At 33.2% G+C, this 20,614-nt stretch overlaps 1 protein-coding gene across 2 annotated transcripts; it reads left to right on the plus strand.

The window, feature by feature from the left end:
• Positions 1 to 7,818: 7,818 nt before the first annotated feature.
• On the plus strand, positions 7,819 to 13,751 carry LOC106130302 (uncharacterized). Of its 2 annotated transcripts, none has more exons than XM_013329118.2 (3): positions 7,819 to 7,968; positions 11,579 to 11,693; positions 12,209 to 13,751. In XM_013329118.2, exons 1-3 carry the CDS (start codon positions 7,878 to 7,880, stop codon positions 12,321 to 12,323), a joined length of 321 nt encoding a protein of 106 aa, XP_013184572.1. In that variant the 5' UTR covers positions 7,819 to 7,877; the 3' UTR covers positions 12,324 to 13,751. The 2 variants fall into 2 exon arrangements, with proteins under 2 accessions (XP_013184572.1, XP_013184573.1); XM_013329119.2 differs by lacking the exon at positions 7,819 to 7,968 and adding an exon at positions 8,617 to 8,976.
• Positions 13,752 to 20,614: the final 6,863 nt, after the last annotated feature.

A 20,614-nucleotide genomic window follows, 5' to 3' on the forward strand; every position in this document is an offset into this window, starting at 1 on the left:
ATATTATAATTATAAAACATTCTCCATAAAATCTGAGCGTGTTCTCTTTTTACTTAATTTTCATTATTGATTATTGTTATTAATTTGTAAAATAATTAAATTATAAAAATGAAATAATTATACAAATGAAATTTTATCGCATCCGATCCATATATAAGATGATTGGACGATTATATATTACAATGACTTGAAAAAACCATTATGTGGCAACATCTATACGCCACAAGTCACAAAAACAAAATTAAAAGTCACGCGACCCTATCATTCAAAAACAGCGAAAAACCTAAATCGCGCAAGCAAAGATTTCACGGATTGGAGCTTATATACAACCTCCGACACAACATCGTTTGTCGCGCGGTTCCCCAGGCATAACACCTTGCGGAAGATCTTCCCTTTGGTGGCGGACGAGCCGAAACATCGCTCCCGCTACATCCATAAAGCTATCCTGATTACTAAAAGTCATTTATTACTGAAACTGCGGCTTTTATACCGGTCTGTGTCCTTGTTTACTTCACAACAGTTGTTTACATCAGATAAAACTATAACAACAACATCTGAATTGTGCAATTTAAATGCAAATCTAATCACAAACAAGTGATAGGTCCAACTACATATATGAACTTACTACGACTCATTTCGAAATCAAAACAGTACTATAAAATTGTTAAAGGAATGCTTTGCGTAGGTACATAACTCAAGTTGGTGTCGGGTGAACGGGTTGGACCGGTTCAAAATGATATTAAATCTGCTCTATATGACTTTTTACTTGCGTCAGAAGTCTAAACGGATCTAATACCATGGACACGTTGATTTGTTATCGCCAGAGAAAAATGAGGATTCCAACCGGACAGACCTAGACTAAAACATCTGGACATAAAAATTGTGGAATCATAAAAAGATAATAATCATTGTGTAAATTTATTCATTGTTTGAGATACACGTGTAACGATGAAGCAAGATATTGCGTGCGGCAGTGCAAGAGATTTGGAAAATCCACATTAATTTTTAAATGGTTTGATTTGTTCCCATATTTTGACAACCTACCTACTTAAATGAAAATGAAAAAATATTTATTTTGGAAACGAGAACAAGTACAATTAAATGACATTAGGATAACAATGACATCTTCAGAAGTTATTTAACTGTGTCGCAGATGTCTACGCCTACCTCCAGAAAACATTTATATCCTACCTGCTAATATTAAAAATGCGAAAGTTTGTGAGTATGTCAGTATGGATGTTTGTTACTCTTTCACGCAAAAACTATTGAACCTATTACGATTATGACCAAGAATAACATATAGGCTTTTTATCCCGGAGTTCCGCGGGATTGATTTCACACGGACGAAGTCGCGGGCAGCCTCTAGTAATTATATACATAAACTCAAAAAGACATTAGCTGAAATATATGTGTGTTCGAATAAAGTATGATGTTGTTATGAATTGCAACTTAAAGATACAAAATTAAAGATTCTGTTATTCAAAGCACACAGTTGTAAACAAACAGCAAAATAAAATAAATACATAGATATAATATTATAGGATAGAGAGAGCTGACAACCTTAAAAAGTCTGATAGACTACGTTCAGCTGTTTGGCATACAAATTAAATAATAAAATTAAAGCATACAATAAAATTTATTTAGGTTCAACAAAAACATAATTAAAATGAACTCAAATGAAAACTAAAACTATTTATAAAAAAGAAAGAAAAAAAAGATGATTACAAACTAAAATTTAATTTACAAATTGTACAGTCCCTGCATAGTATCAACATGCGGGAGTGTGCCCAGAAGACTGGCAGCATTACCAATTTGAATGGGACAATAAAATTATGTGAATTGCCATCAACTGTTCTTCCTATTGTACAATCGTGATCATGACCTCTTTGCTATATAAAGCTCGGTCCTTTCTCAGGTCAGGATGGTAACGATGAGAAACTACTTGACACTTGATGAGGAAGAAAATTACATTTTGATTGGATGCGACAAGTATGTAATATCTATGTAAGTATTTTCTTTAAAATATAGTATCGTTGAGTCTTAGTATCTCGTAACACAAGTATCGAACTTACTTCGAGGCTGACTCAATCTGTGTATATTTATTGATTTATAACTACACAAATAATATATGTAATTCAAAATTTTAGTGCGTTTGACCTTAATAGTAAGCAAGATGAGGTCTTAGGTGTTACATGTAGATTTGTCTTCATAAAGATTTATATCTCTTTCTCATTGATGTCGTAAAAGGCGACTTAGGGATAGGCTTACAAACTTGAGATTCTTTTTTTAGGCGATGGGCTAGCAACCTGTCACTATTTGAATGTCAATTCTATCATCAAGCCAAGAAAGCTGAACGTGGCCTACCAGTCTTTTCAAGACTTTTAGTTCTGTCTACCCCGCAAGGGATATAGACGTGATTATATGTATGTATGTAAAGATTTATTTTATTTTGCGCCTCAAATCAAGACACGTGATGTTCACTTATTGGTTCATGATAAATTACTTATGTCAAGATTTTTTGTGAACGATCTAATAAAATATTTAACGACAAGGTATAGAGACTTAATTTATTGTTACTGTAATATGTTATCAATGTGGGCAGATTGATATTTTAACGACCACATCAAATGACAAATATAATGAGATAAAATAAATTGGTTCATATCTAAACAAGTAGCGAAGATATATATGTATATATATATATAACCAATTTATATATATATATATATATATATATATTATATATATATATTTATATGTTTATTCCTCACGGTATAGACAGAGTCAACAGTCTCGAAAAGAATAATAATTAGTCATGCTGGATGGATTAAAAGTGGCATTAAGATTTAGATAGTGTTGAAAATATCAATTAAAATTCTGCTGAGTCTGTTACAATTCTCATTAACCTTCAAAAATGTGTCAGAATACAGAATATATTTACATATAGCCAGTAATTATATCAGTGTTAAATATACGCTACGGACAGGTTGCTAGCCCATCGTTTATAAGAAGAATAAGTTTAGGAGTTACGAGGGAAGAGAAGCAGATACACACTCTTGCTTATAACGATATGGTACACTCTTGATTACGCAAAAAAAATAGTCTGACACATGTAGGTGCCTAAAATAAGATATATAAGAATGTTTACCTACGATAGTACACATCAATGTAGTTTTATTATAGGTCAGTAGCGTATACAAATATATTATTAAACAATAACAGATTATTTGATATTACACGTTCAATTTAAAGCATATTTTAAGATATATACATATAATCAAGTTTATATCCCTTGCGGGGTAGACAGAGTCAATAGTCTTGAAAAGACTGATAGACCACATTGAGCTGTTTGGCTTAACAATAAAATTGGGATTAAAATAGTGACAACAGGTTGCTAGCCCATGGCCTAAATGAAGAATACCAAGTTACCTATCTCTTAGTCGCCTTTTACGACATCCATGGGAAAGACATAAAGTGGTCCTTTTCTTTTTTCTATTGGTGCCGGGAACCACACGGCACAATATAAATATAAATAATAGATTTAGCACTTACGTCGCTCGAAACGTTTTATTATCTGTGAATTGAGAACATTTAAATTTTAACATTAACGAACGGAGACATTGTTCTTATTCATAAGCAAGTTCCATGTAGGATTGTATGCTAAAAGTGGGTATTACCAACAACATATTCAACATTGTTGGGAAAACACAGGTGTTGACCCAGCATTGCAAATGGTTTATAATGATAAACGTTTATTTTGATTAATTGTATTAATTGAGTATTAGTTTTATACGAACGTTGTTTACTATTTTTTAATTGCACGTTGAAATATGCAACAATAATTTGAAATTCTAACGAATTATTTTTCTGAATAATTGAAGTACTTTTTTGTAAAAATCTGACGCGCGCACTTTTTTTTTTTTCAATGTTTCCATTTTTGGATCCTACTCGTAACAGCGGGGAAAACTGCGTGCGATGTAAAATGACGCCACGCACAACATTCTTATATTTTCAAGAAATACTTTTCTACTGTCCCATTTTATTCTTTTTTTTTATCAATTCCATAATCTATGGTAGCAAACCATAAATTTTAGAATTGATTAAATCGACATCCTATGAGTGGTTTTGATTTAAGTTCTCCGTGTCCGTAAAATGTAATTTGAATACTTAGACTTTGACCCTTCTTGATTATGACACAATTTTGTTTATCGCGTCATAAATCTTGGACTGACCACGTGTGCAGATGTTTGTTCACCTTGAGGCTGCGTTGGTGTGTAGGTTTAGCTGTTAAGAGGGTCAAGGAGGTCAGACGGGAGTTGCTTCGGGTGATAACCGATATCCTGAATCGTGGTCACAAGGAGGTTCTAAGGCAGAAAGTCTTCTTATTCTCCCTCGCGTTAATTCTAGTTACATCCTCACCTCTGTGGATCATTTGATCACCATCATGGATGGATAAGTTAAGTTTTTACAATCTTTGCAGGGTTAACCAACCCGTGTTGGATAATGATTTGCACTATTTGAATGTGACCTTTAGTCGCCTTTAATCACATTCATAGGAATGATGTAGTGTTAAGTTGTTTTGTGTGAAGGGCGTCGATGGTCGAATCGGGAAGGTGCGTGTGGCGCAAAAAGGCACGGTGTCTGCCCCGCAAGAGATGAGGACGTTATTATATGTATATGTACTTACATAATGCAGTGGAAATGAGAGCGTTATGGAGTTTGATGGGTATGAAATTGAGTGACCGGATAAGGAACAGCGTGATAAGGGAATGTTGTGATGTGTAAGAAGATGTAGTTACAGGAATAGAAAAGGGTATGTTGAAATGGTTCGGTCATGTGGAGAGGATGAATGAAAGCAGGTTGACTAAGCAGACATACAAGGAGAGTGTGGAGGGAAAGGTCGGAGTGGGAAGACCTAGACGAACGTATCTTGATCAAATTAAGGACGTCCTGGACCGCTGAGTTTGCATAAAGAGAGTTATGAATGTGGATGAAGTGAAGGAAGTATGCAGAGATCGTGGCAAGTGGAAAGAGGTAGTCTCTGCCTACCCCTCCGGGAAAGAGGCGTGATTTTATGTATGTATGTACTTACATACGCTACCTTAACTCACACACAAACGCAGGAACACACACACATACTATTTTACCGGTAGCTCTAACTACGACTATTTGTGACGCACCAAAGATAGTAACTTTGTCATTTTTCTCGGCCGTCGGAATGCGCAGTCACGGATGTATAAATGATGCTAAATTTAATAAAAAAAAATTGTTTACAAATGAAATAATATGAATCAGCAGTAATTTCCAAGCCGCGCGTCCTTTGTAAGGCCGCTTGCAAACGATTATTTCTCACACGAAATAATTTGTTATTTTATTACATTTGAATTTTTACATATTTTTTTAAAGAAAATAGTCTTATATAGGTTTGTGATCTATGTGAGGGTTATAATCAAACCGAATAGGTTTCATAAGATAGCTTAATACGTTTCATTTTACAGTGTTTAATTTTTGAGATTTTTATTTAATTTACTTTTTAGGTACTGCACATAATTTGGCTACTGGAAGAAATTTCTCCAGAAATATTGTTCAAGTACTTGTTAAAAAGTAGTTAAATGAACTCTTAATGCGCATGTGCAATGTGAATGAAACTGCACTTTAAACTTAATAATACGTGTTCAAAACATCATATTGGTCTTATTTTATAACTTAATAAAATTCCAAGAGAAATCAAAAATTTTCTTTTTTATGTAAGTGGCCAGTTGCAACCATGTAAACGAAGTAAAAGAGTTTTAAACCAATATTCATTTTAAATTATAATATGTAATGCCGTTGCACTAATTTAGTTTAAGTTCTATTTTTATTTTTTTCGTACATACATATACATAAAATCACGCCTCTTTCCCGGAGGGGTAGGCAGAGACTACCTTTATTTTTTTCCTTGATGTAATAATATATAATAATTATTATATATATCTATATATATCTATATATAATAATTACATCTTTCTTACATTGTTTAAAGAATGGCAAAACATAACTATTTAGTATATATAATACGGCATATACTCGTAGGTAAGTATTTATTTTATTTGTTTTTATGCACTAACTTTATATAACTATCATAAATATAGTGCTAATGTGTGTCCAGACTACCCAGATTACCCATTATTGTTATATAAAATAATTTTATGTCTTTAACTTGTTTACGTACCGACCGATTGAATTGGAAGGCTTGTGTTTTAATATGTTATGTCATTAATAAAACATTTAATCTGGATTAATTAATTACTAAGGTAATTAAGATGTTTTATATACTTGCTGTGCTTTTTATGTTTATTTTGTGAATCCGGTTGAGTCAATTATAAAAAGATTTTTTTTTTGATATGGCAACAAATGAAAACATAGACACACATTTGTGTTTCAATATGCGCGTGTGCCGTGGGGTTCCCGGCATCAATAAAAAAGTCTACAACCACGCCGTCTCATTCCCATGGATGTTGTAAAAGGGGCAAGGTGATAAGCAAGCGACCGGGCACTATTTGAATCCTAATTCTATCATTTAGCCAAACATCTGAACGTGGCCTATTAGTCTTTTTAAGTACTTTTTTGTTGGCTCTATAGATAGAGGTAGACCTCGCAAGGTATATAGGCGTGATTATATGTATGTATGAATGTAACTAATTAATGTTGCCACAAATTTGTCTCCAATCACCCTTATATTGCCGTTTGTTCGCAAAAGTGGGAGGCGCAAAATACTCATAATTGCTCATTATATTACTTAAATTATGCTTGACGTATTTACATTCATAAATTTTGTAACATACTTTTCATTAACAAATTAAACAGAACCATTCATTCAAGACCTTTAGGATAAGGTTTTTCGTTATAAGAAGCTTGACCATCATACATGAATGCACATAATCAATCACCTCTATATCCCTTGCGGGGTAGAGAGAGCCAACAGTCTTGAAAGTGAGAGCTAATTTTCAGCTTTGGCTTACTTATGGAATTGAGATTCAAATATTGACAGGTTGCTAGCCCATCGCTTATATAAATAGAATCCCAAACTTATTTAGCGTCCCTTGACGATCAACAATTGACAATCATATGTACTTTTTATAAAAAGAATCTGATCAGTCTTGACTGACATTTACAAAAAGTAGCACATTAAGGTCTGGATGTGAAATGGACTTTCAATTTTAAATCAGACATAGACCGATATTTCAGTGTCAATAAATTCCAGTTCATTTGAAAAATATAAGTGAGTCGCCTAATCTGTCATGGTCTTACTAAAAGTCTGTAGTCTATCAAATTATTAAAGGCCATTTCTTTCTGATTCCGGAAGAGCGTTTTCTTTTCCAAAGCTCAAGGAAGGTCGAAGAAAATGCAAACGGATTTTAACTGATATAATAATATTAAAGAAAAAAAAAATAATGGGAATGTTACCATTGGGTCCGTAGCATAGCATAGCAAAGCACTGCAGCAAATATGGAAGAGAGTTATGTAGCATTTTAAGTCACTGTTTTGCATATCTGCACCAACAACAAAGAGAATGAGCTCAGCAAGAAAATGAGCTAAGATATTTGGATGAACATAGTAAATTATATATTTACTGCTTCAAAAAAAATGTAAACAAATTTCAAATTACCACACATCCTTTTGCAACCATCGATAAACAAGAAAACAGATCATTTTTTTCTATCACGAAAACATCTCCAAAACTGGTGTCAACAACCTAAAAAAACGCAGAATACGCCCGTGTGTCATCGGCCTGATAGGAATAAAAACATCTCTGTTTCGCGATGACGGTCAGTCGCACGACGAAGTCGCGAGAGATAAGATACAAACGTAACCTTGAAATCAGTAAATTGTTTAACATGTTGAGAACCGCTGTTTTCCTTACGATGCTCGGTTTGAGCTGCGCAGCTGTTGCCAGAGGATTGTTGCCGGCGAAACCCAGGGAATTGGGTAAGTCGATTCTCTTTCTATACCTACATTACCTACTGTTCCCAGTTGCACCCTCAGGTTGTAAATATTTACCCTGTTGGTTGCTTAAAATGAGATGTGAAGATGTGTAGTACTATACTCTGTAACATAAAAAAAATTACACTCTATTGCACATCTTTGTGTGTTCCTGTTTCTACTCTTAGTTGTTATTTAAGGTCTAAGTTGCTAAGTTCAAACGATAATTTATAAAATATATTTTTATTAATTTTATCAGTGTCTTAAATTTTATCATTGGCCAAGTTCCGTTAAAATTTATTAATCAGTATTCCTAATGGTGTAGTGACATCTTAAGTTATTTAGTAATATAAAATAATTACAAATTTTCTGGACTTCCTGACAGAACTTTGGGATAAATTCTTTTTTTCCGTAAACTAGGTGTTAACAATTGATAACATTAGTTTTGAATGAAAAAACACAAACAACAACAAAACTCTAACAACACTTGCATCAAAATTACAATATACATTTTTTTTTTTGTTTTCATATCAATTACTGTTTTAAAACATATTATTTTGTATATATTGAACTCTTCACGGTAAAGTATACTTTATCTCCTGTGTAATAGATACTAAACTTACAGTTGCTTATAATTCAAATTGAGGTCTCGTCAGCTTTAGGTCCATGTGATCAAATACTAAGACTAAACAGCGTGGTCTGATAACCTAAAGGCGTTTAATAGAGTTACACAAATAGATGCCATATCTACACAAATTTACGTACAGATATTGAATTGACTCCTTGATGTCAATTTGAACCAACTTAGTAACTGATAACAGTAGCGGTCAATATAAAGGAAGGAGCCGAGTAAATTATATCAGTTTAATTCTTGAATTTAAACTAACCAGTCTTTGCTAATTAGAGAAAAAAATTAAGAAAAGATGATGAAAATTGCAATTTTCTGTGCGTTGTTGGGCTTCGCCTGTGCTGCAACTTATATATCGCGTCTCCCGCCAAAACCGGAACATCTAGGTAAGATTAAAAAAAATATGTAAGTCTAAAATTAATTTAAAAAAATATATTACTCATTTGCATAAAATATTCGATATTTTTTTTTATCTTTGTTAAAATCCGCTCAGCTTAACTTAAATTCAACGTAAACTATAATCAAGGCTACTGGCATGGTGCAATTTACAACTTATTCTAAAAACATATTGTTGTTACAATAGCTGAAAATAATAATATCTAACAATTTCCGTATAATAACGGAAGTAAAATTGTATACAAAATAAGCTCCTTCACCTCACAAAAGGCTCATTTATAGTATTTACTTATCGCATTATGTTTTTAGTCATTATAAGATCATTCATGTCAGAAACCTTGACTTCTGATTGATAGATAAAGGTTTGACCAAGGTTGGCTTGGATACAGTCATAATATCTTGCAAAAACAACTAATTAGGTACACATCTAAAACATTGAGATAATAATGTGCTGACTTATAAATTCTTTGATAAAAAGTTCGAGTTTTCTAATAATACTCTGATTTAATATAATTACTTGCACAAATAAAAATTGATGTAGTTGAAAGCGATAAATGTTTGATAAGTTTATATATTATATTAAAATAATATAATTTTTATAATAAAATAAAATAACAGATTTTTAGAGTCTACCAGATTGACCAAAAAATATTCTCGTTCCTTAGTTTATAAAATGTTTGTACTTATAATGATTCGATATATCAATTGAATTATTGGCCAAGAAGTCAATTAAAGTTTCAGTAAAACTTATTCCATAACGGAACGCCTTTTTGGGCTTTTACGTGCATCTGTTTTTGGCATTTGGTTTCTTTTTAGTGAAAGTTTTATTTATGAGTGGAGATATCGAAAAAATCGAGCTTTTTGGAAATTCCTCCATTAAAGACAGTCTAACTTTCTTTTTTTTATATATTTTGTTACTTTATGATAAATTATAAGCGAATACACAGTTCAACATTTTATGCCGAATTTCAGATCTTTGTTAACTTAATTTTATTTTGAGGTACCTATAATCATTTTACGTCGTTAGTCTAACTTTTACCACTGCATAAATTGAAACCTTAATAATCTGCCCAAGGCTCTGTCAGTAGTGTAGGGACACTTCTATAACAGTTTCAGTACATCACTAGTATCGTGTCGTCAAAGAGGTTTCCTATGTCTTGGCTTAAAGTACTACCTAGGCCATTATGTTGACCAGACGTTCTTAGGAAGGTAGAAGATTTTAGCCATAATTTGCTTCGTAAAATAAATCTTTTTACTTTACAAAGCACATTTTTTAAAATTAAGTTTTTAAATTTTAATTTATTAAGAATTCATTTTAGTCCAGAAAACATTGGCTGCTTTTAATTTTTTTAAAATATAAATTGGTGCAATCTATCTTCAAACGTCAAGATTCTAAATTTGAATTTTTATGCATGCCATTAACCCTAAGCAACAGATTCGCATGCCTTTCAACAGGTTTGCTTCCTTGAGCATCTGACGCAAATGAATAAAATTTAAATATCAATTTATAATAATGACCCCATCTAAATACACTAGGAAAAAATGCACCGCTTATTATTTCGTAATAATGTGGATGCTGACGCACATCAGAAGAGGATGATTTTAATATAAATTGCGCTTATATTTTTTATGGCACATTTGTGCATGTGTAATATTAAATTAAGAGTCAATAAACTTGTTATACAGATGCCAATTTGTGAAATATAATATGAGTACAACAATTAATTTTAATTTAGCACACACATCGCACCAATCGCATAACATGAAAGAATTTTGTTTTCTCTGTCGAGATAAAAAAAGAAAATGCAAACCAAACGGGTTAAAATAAAAATAGGTTTAATATGAACCTTTTTGGATTACCATTACAAAAATACAGTCACGCGGAAAAATGTTAAAATAAATTTAATTTATGTTTTGATAGCACTTGCGTAGCCTTCCACGGTCACTCCAGGCGCCTGGAGTTTTGAGGCCAAGGCACTCATTTGTGTAAACATTACTCAGGCATATTTACTGTGATTATTTCATATTAATTCTCGAGGTTCACTTGTAAAACACTTAAAGGATGAAAATTTTATTCACATTTAAGTACCGAGCTCTTGTTTTACAACATAAAGTGAAAATGTAATGACATCCGGTTCGGCAGTGCTTACCTTCTTTAAAAATACGTACTTACAATATTTTTTTATTCAATTTTTTTCGATATTTTAACCTACATATGACAGCTCTAACATTTCTTAAGTAACTCTTAAATCTTAGGAAATGAATGGCTAATTCTATGTTGACGCTTATGCGCGAAGATTTGCTTCGGCGGGGATCGTAGCAAGCGGAAAGATGTATTCTCTTTCTACCCTAATCTATCTATATTTGAATGAGAGGTAGTACATACACATAGTCAAGTCAATATCCCTTGCGTGGAAGATAGAGCCAACAGTTTCTTCAAAAGACTATAAGATCACGTTCCGCTGTATGGCTTATTGATGGAATAGGGAATGAATTCGTCCCACGTTTAATTGATACAAATTGAAATAGTTTTTAGCATACAAAATATTGTAATAAGCAAACAAACTCAAAGTGTCTTTCTCTTTTTTCCAGCTCACAAAGAGGGGTGTTACATCCAGGAGATTGGGGATGTGGTGCCTTTTGGAACCGTCCTGACTGGCCCCCAGTGCGTGAGAATCACCTGTGGAAGGATGATTGACTATGCTTCGTAAGTATTTAAAAGAATTACAATTAAAAAAAGTAACCATTTACCTTAACGATATAGTTCATGCTTTTTTAAAGTAACTAACTGATGTTAGATTTAAATGTATCTGATATCAAATTTGGAATTAATAATGTGGTGCATTCGATTTTGTCTTTATGCTGTTTTTTTATTTGACAAATGTATTTAACATTAACTTTCAAATGTTAAATTATATGCTAGATGGTTTAATTATATAACGCTTTTGATTTTTATTTTCAAACAGAGATTATTCAAGTATTCTTTTTTTTTAAATTATTTTACGTCCGAACTCCATGGACCTAAAGTTTGAAGCTAAGAAAAATAAACACGTAATTACTAGATAATGACGTAATTGGAACGTACTGTGACTCGTATTTGCGCCTCTAAGCATCACTATGGCTTCCTCAATCGTCTCTCTCAGCACCGAATAAATCTTTCCATTTCATTAATTGGTCTTTCTTTTCCATAATATTAACGAAATTATCTTTATTTTTTTTCAGATGTGGTTTAATCATGACTGATGACCCCAAATGTTTTGTCACGAAAGGAGACTATTCTAAGCAGTACCCAGACTGTTGTCCACAAATAGAGTGTGAAAGAGATAACTACATATAATTATATTATTTAGAGTAAGAATAGAATAACGCCCTGATCTGATAGTTTTAAAATCTTTTTCTTTTTCTGTTTTACATTCACCAAAACTATGATAAAAAGAGGTTAAATAATCCTTTCACCTCATTTGGGTTGCTGATCTTTTTTCAATTTCTGTAGAGCAAAATCGAAATTTAAAAAATAGAATACTCATGGTAAATAATAGGCAGTTGACAAAAAAACATGGAACAGCTAATTTCAGATTCAAATATTAGGCCAGTGTAGTGTAGTGTGTAAACGTTGTAAAGTTATACCTACTCAATGTTTAACATAACGTAAAAACCCGTTAACTTACATAAAATTCTTCAACAACTTAGTACATAAACGTTCCATTAAAAAAAAAAAACTAGTTGTAAACACACAGTGGGTTTTTTCACATGCACATTGTCTTCCTAACAATAGATTTCCTACGATGTAATAATTATTATGTAATTTGTAAAAATCTCATTGTAAATAGTGCTTGCATTTATGAAGTCTGCCCACCGACTTGTAGTGAAAAGTTATACTTTTGCAGACAAGTTCCGTGTAATTTTTTTAAGGAAAACTAGTCTAGGTGTAAATATTTAGGTACAGTCACGTATATAAATATGAACGTACTTTTTAATTCGCTATTATTCAGTGTAGTGAATATAAATTTTTACATACGTATGCAATTAATATTACGTTGATTATCAATAGGAGATTCAGTTCGCTACATCATTGTCAAAAATTTGATTGCAGTTTTTAGAATGTGTCATATGTGACTAAAAAAAACAGAGATAAATTGAGAATTATGAATTTAATTCTTTAAAAAAAAACAAACTCGTTTATGGTCGCGACTGTACTAATTAACTAGTCTTACTATTTGTTGCAACTGAATGAGTGTTTAATGTTTAAATGAAGTTGAATCTTGAGGAAAATAAATGTTAAGATACAATGACTTTATGAATGAGTAAATTATCAAAATTTGTGATTTAATAATTTAATATCTAATTATAAGAATATGACTTATGATGAATAAGTACAAGATAATCTTCCAGAACTTTGCTTTGCACAACCGAGAACGTAAAATTTAGGTTTTATTTCAAATAAATTAAAAAAAAAATACTTTTTAAACTACACAACGGAATTATATTCCAACTTTTTTTTTTCAAAAAGTGTCTTCAGTAATATTTTTATTTTTTTATTTTGTGACTCCTTAAAATTGTTTTTTAAAAATTTCATACAAATTTTTACATAATTAATTTATGAAAATTAGCATTAAGTATGAATATTTACGACGCTTTGTAAGTTTTGGACGGAGTTCCTTGTGAGGAGTCGAGATGACTCTAGAAGCTATCTTGCCACCAAATTGTTGATTAATATTATTTTGTAAACTGTACATAAATTTAAAAATATAATGATGAAAACAATTATACATTATTTCATTTTTAAATCCCCTTTATAATAAAGCTACAGCATTGTTTATGAGCGACAACCAATTTCTAAAGACAATTAATTACTTTTCACAATATAACCAAAAACTATATAGAACCTATGTTAAATATTTCCCGATTGCCTACCTGAAGTCAATCAAAATGGTGTTCTTTGAAGTTATCAGTCATTTGATTTTATTCTTCCTTCTATCATCCATAAGAATAGAAAAAGTAATTCTCATCTACTTGGCTGGTTATATCACTACTGCGGCTTTGAGAAAGCATTGGATTTCCAAATTTAAAAATAAAGTGGGTTTTTACTCTATGCAGATAAAAAAATCAAATAATATATTTTGTTCCACAACGCTGGCCGCTTGAAAGCTGAAAAAGGCGTGCAAAAGAAGAATAAAAATAAACATGAATAGCTGAACCTTTTTGGCCGCAGCACCTTTTTGGGAAAAATGGGCATCGATTGAAAATAAATTGCGGGTTTGAAAACTGCGCCGATTCAGTTTTCAATCTAAGCGATACTGGGACTTTTTATGCAACCGCATTGCAGGGTGAATGGGAATGAATGGATTTCGCTTGATCCTACAGTTAATTGGATGTAATTTTAGGCGGGAGTTAAAAGGCCATGAGAGAGAAATTGTGAAGTCAGAAGGTTGTAGGAAAATATATTTCTACAGCGCTTCATTAAATTGGATCTATCGTAACGATTGCCGAACGTTTTTTGATGTTGTCTGCTTGTACTTATTAAATTTAGTTCTAAAAACTACAAAAAAAAATAGGGGAAAGTGGGGTAAAAACGGGACGTTAAGGGAAATATTAAATAAAAAATATATTATTTAAATTATAAATCAACTTTATTAATCTTTGTTTAGTTTACTTTATCAATCACAGATTTTTTCAATGAGATCACTTTTTTTATTATTCTAAGTGCACAAAAATACAAAAAAATCAAGGCTTTAGTATTTACGATTTTGCCCCATGCCTAGTCCAAAACCGGGTATACCCGATTTTGCCCCATTAGCAACGGAAGCAATAGAACTCATCAAGGTCTTCTGGCTCCCAACCGGTACAGCCTTCATGAGCCCATTTTTTACATTTTATATATTATGTGCTAAGAGAAACCAACAGGCTTGCGGGGCTATTCATAAAAGTTAATTTATTTATTTAATTTATATAATGTACTTTTTTAGGCGATGGGCTAGCAACCTTTCACTGTTTGAATCTCAATTCTATCATTAAGCCAAATAGCTGAACGTGGCCATTCAGTCTTTTCAAGACTGTTGGCCCGCAAGGGATATAGACGTGACCATATGTATGTATGTCCCAGTTATTGAATATGCTATATATCTTGTTCTGATGAAAACACCAATTAAAAGTATACATGGTTCAACATAAATACAGTTACCTAATATAGTTACCAACATACTATAACAGCTTACCTATCTCTCTATTATTGATGTTGGCCAAAGAATAGCCTTTACTATACATACATATAATCACCTCTTTATCCTTTACAGGGTAGACAGAGCCAACAGCAGTGTCATAAAGACTGAAAGGCCACGTTCAGCTGTATGGCTTAAAGATAGAATTGAGATTCAAATAGTGAAAGGTTGATAGCCCAGCGCCTATAAGAATCCCAAGTTTATAAGCCTATCCTTTAGTCACCTTTTACGACATCCATGTGAAAGAGATAGAGTGGCCCTATTCGTTTTTAAAATTTTTATTCAAAGTTACCCAAATCTAATCCAAAATCATTCGAAATACCTTCATTTGCATTCCTCATTTCTGACTCCAATTAACTAGGTTAAACAAAACTTTACGAAAACAAATATTCGATATTTCGCTGTGAATTGTTGGCAACAGCAAATACTATAGTTTTAACTTCAAAACAGCGCCCAAAGGAGGTAAAAAAAAGAGAGGCGAGATAACAATGATTCAATGCGAAAAAGTTTAAGCATTCCAGTAAAATGCTGCCCAGGAGTGTGCCCAGCTCTTTGTTTGTTTTTCCCGCATTCGGCAAGGAGAAATATTAATTATTTTATTACGAAACATTTCTAATGTAACAAGGTTGGTAAAATAAAAAAAAGTATTTAGAAATACTTAATAAAAGAAGAGAGAAGAGGCTATATCCCAGACTGGATCCTCAAAAGGCCATCATGATGATAATGATGAAGCAAAATGTGTGTAGTATTTAACATATTAATTGTATGTGGTCTGTGTAAGTTTATATTTATAGTTTATGTATGTATGTAGTTTATTTATTATTTACATTTTAACATCTGTTAAGTATGCTGCCCACCCGGTTCGAGGATTTTACCTTTCACTACCCAAAGGTTGGCTGGAAGAGAATGCTTAGCGATAAGTTCGTCTTTTCTCAACATATTCATAATGTATGTTTCTACTATATATTTTTTTTGTGTGTGTGTTTGCCGTGTGGTTCCCGGCACCAATACAAAAAAGAATAGGGCCACTCTATCTCTTTTCCATGGATATAGTAAAAGGCGACTAAGGGATAGGCTTTCAAACTTGGGATTCTCTTCTAGTCGATGGGCTAGCAACCTGTCACTATTTGAATCTCAATTCTATCATTAAGCCAAATAGCTGAATGTGGCCATTCTTTTCAAGACTTTTGGCTCTGTATAGACCGAAAGGGATATAGTCGTGACCATATGTATGTATGTAGGTATGTATGTATTTTTATAGGCCATAAAGATGATTTGTTTTGTATCAGCTTAGTCACTTATCAGTTACCCGTATATCAATGCCTACAAATAATTGGTAGTATGACACATTGCATTCCCTCAAAGCGATATTCCGGAACCCATATTGATTACGTCTGGCCATTGCAAACATTTGTTAATCCCGATATTAGTAGTCTCTATTGCAAGCCGACTTGGCAAACATTTGATCAAACCTTACCACCATCGCCAATATTGACTTGTTTCAAAATTGGGGCTTGTTTAATAAAATATGTGACTTGGGTTTCTTTTATTAGGCGATGGGCAAGCAACCTGTCACTATTTGAATCTCAATTCTATCATTAAGCCAAATAGCTGAACGTGGTCCATCAGTCTTTTCAAGACTGTCGGCTCTGTCTACCCCACAAGGGATGTAGACGTGACCATAAGTATGGATGTACTAGAGGCCGCCCGCGACTTCGTCCGCATGGAAACCCTATCAATCCCGCGGGAACTCTGGGATAAAAAGTAGCCTATGTGTTATTCTGGGTCTTCAGCTACCTACATACCAAATTTCATGGTAATCGGTTCAGTAGTTTTTGCGTGAAAGAGTAACAAACATCCATACATCCATACAAACTTTCGCCTTTATAATAGTAGTAGGATGTATAAGAATATCAACGCCTTTTCATAAAAGCAATATGTTGCCAATTGTGACGTTATTGCTTTAACTTCGTGAAAAGGGAACGTCATTACGAACACTAACAAAAAAGAAGTGTTATTGAACAATATAACAAGTGCATAGGAAAGTGCACCCTCACTAGACATTAGCTGTTTCCCATTATGGTATTATCATCCCCCACACATCCCCTACCAGCCATTACGTTAGGGTGGAAACATACGGATCGTTATTTATCGCAGAGATGTGTGTTACTGTTTTTGTTTATTTAATTTTTTATTGTTTAAACTCTTTCTTAGCGTGTTCCTATTTGCTATCTCCGTTAATGTGCTTCCGGGCCTGGGGTCCGCTTTCATATATATATATATATAAACACTGAAATAGTGTTCACTATCTCAGTGTTCAGTTTTAAGAACATTTGGCAGGCATATCGTCAGTGACGTGTAATTCCCGGAACTCCTTCACCACTTCGTATCTTTCCCATGGATGTCGTAAAAGGCGGCTAAGGGTAAGGCTTATAAATTTTGGGATTCTTTTTTTGGGCGATGGGCTAGCAACCTCACTATTTGAATCTTGATTCCATCATTGAGCCATATAAGTGGGCGCGGTCTTTCAATCTTGGCAAGACTGTTGACTCTGTCTACCCGCATGGGATGTATACGTGATTCTATGTATGTATGTATGTATCATTAGCTACATTTTTTCGGGATCACTCTTCATCTTCTTTTTTTATTAACACTAGTAGGTAAAATAAAGCCGAATCCAGTTCTCGTATCATGGCACGCGCGACGCCGGTCTTATCGCACAAAAACTATCGCCGTTTCGCTTTTCATTATGACGTAATAGGGGACAGCGACAGGTTCAGACTTCTACTTTTGACCTTCGTATGGTATAACGTTGTACTTATAAGATAATGTACCTACTTGTAATAAATTGTCATTATTTTATTAAGATTTTATTCGATTTGATTAGACGATAGGTTGTCATATTCGGCGCAGTCAAATATTGGCGATGCGACTTTTAAAAGTGGAAATACTGTGTTTTTTCTTTCGGCAAAATTGGTACCCGTATGTTTTCTCCATAAAGGATGGAAGGAAATCGTTTATAAATAAACACATTAGTGTGAAAGCCGGATTTGAGGGCGTTAACAATGCTATCTGAGAATCATCGGGTGTATTAATGTTATGTGATTCTTCATATGAATGTGTTCGTTCTTAGATTAATATCCCAATCTTCATATTAAAGATTGAATGATATGATTCTTATTTTTTGATATTTTGCTTGACTGACTTTTACAGTCGGGAAGCAAAGCAGATGGTACCGAGTGTGTTTAGTTTTATTAGTTAAATACAGAAAATCCATACTAATTATAATAAATGGGAAAATCTCTCTGTAACGCTTTCAAGGATAAACCGCTGTACCGGTTTTGGTATTTTTTCATATGGTCAAAGTTAATAATCCAAGGTTCCTTATTATATTTACCCCTGCTTTTTACTGAGTTGAAACTTTCGCGTTGCACTGTACTATTTATAATACTCTCTCGTGGCCGCTCGGTGATCACGGATCATTGTAACATGACTCGAAAAGTCGGAGAAAAAATAAATATACGTCACGTGCGCGTTTTATATCTACATTATTTATAAATAGGCTTTTAGTTTATACTTTACTAGCTGTGCCCGCGACTTTGCCCTCGTTGAATAGTTATTTTGGGCATCATTGAACCCCCAAGGATGAATAATTTTCCCCGTTTTGTTCACATATTCCATTATTTCTTTGCTCCTTATAGTTGCAGCGTGATGTTATAAAGCCTAAAGCCTTTCTCGATAAATGGTCTATTCAACGTAAAAAGAAATTTTCAATTCGAACCACTAGTTCCTGAGATTAGCGCGTTGAAACAAACAAACAAACTCTTCAGATTTATTATATTATTAGTATAGATTTCCTTAACCGCCTCACACAACGTCCACACACAGACAATTGGTATAATTTTGCTTTGCCAGAAAACTCACGACTTAAACACTATGTTCACCACGCTTACTCCTTTTCTTTCTTCCGGCTGTAGTCCCGGTTGCATCCTCACCACTCTAGAGAAGAACCCTTGGTATGCCTTTGATTGTGGATCCTGGATTGGGTTAATGAGGTTTTTACACGAAGCGACTCCCATCTGTCCTCCGCAACCTTTGCAGGGGAACCTACGATTGATCATGGTTACACATTCAGTTGCCTGAATGTGCGGGTTTCATCATCAGTCATGTTTTCCCACACCGTAAGAGCATCGGTTAGTATTCTAACAAATGTACATAACTTCTGAAATAGTCATTGGGATTTGAACCTGTGTATTTTTGGATATAACGCATTTAACCGGGCACTTACTTATGCGAGCTACCACTAAGTAAATACTATTAAATATAAATTCGCTTAACACGACACTATACTACTATCAGTGAAGTGTGTAAAAAATATACAAAAACAACGTGCGAGTTTATTTCAAATAAATCAAGTGCAAGATCGCGTGTTATAGCCTTCCAGCATTTAAGCGTTATAATTAAAAATGTTTTTTTTTTCTGTACATACAAAATACAAAAATCTGATTAAATTTTAACCCAATTACTTTGCACGCGACTGTACGAGAACAATTTATAAAGGGCCCAAAGCAAATACGTAAAAGGGCCGAGTAATATTTTTATTTAATTTTCTTTGAAATTAATGTGGCTATTGCCGGATATGATCCCTCCTGTTATATGAGAGCAATCTATAATTAACAATATACATTAAAAAGATTTATTAGGCGGACCTCGGGCCCGGCAACACGTATAGATGAGAGATATAGAAAAGATTTGTTGTAAGAAGCGACTAAGGACTTTCACTTAGTGCAACGACAGATATCCTAAGAAGGATTGACGTTAGTTCCAAAGAGATCCAAATCACTCGGAGCATTCTGGTGGAAGGTACAACCAAGAACATGCAGAAATGAGAGATAGAGAGTGAGAGAGCTAAAACATCTGATTTTTGCAAAATTTGTTACTAATATAGATAAAGCTGCAAATTAAATCTTACCCCATATGTTAAATTAAACTGACTTGATGTGAAGTTTATAATTAACTGCATCTGCGGTTGTGCGCTTGACTGTGACATCAGAGGTCCCGGGTTCGAATCTCGCACGAATTTACTGTAATTGTCCTATGTCTTGGCTGTTTATCTATATAAGTTTTTTTAGTATAAAATAAAGCATCGTTGGGTTATCTCGTAACATATGTCTTGAACTTACTTTGCGGCTAACTCAATCTGAATACGATGTCCGAATATTTAATAACAAATTACTATTTTATAATGAAAAAGAAATGTTGTTTGTAAGTGCCAAACTCGGATATTATATTCAGTTATTTGTTCAACATATTAGTCTCAAATTTCTTACTGAAATCTTGGTTTTTCCCTCCGGATTGCGCCTACATCAAAGATAACTTTATCATGGTGTAATACTCACGATTTGATTGA

The sequence above is a fragment of the Amyelois transitella genome, chromosome 15 (assembly GCF_032362555.1).
Source record: "Amyelois transitella isolate CPQ chromosome 15, ilAmyTran1.1, whole genome shotgun sequence".
Taxonomy (NCBI): domain Eukaryota; kingdom Metazoa; phylum Arthropoda; class Insecta; order Lepidoptera; family Pyralidae; genus Amyelois; species Amyelois transitella.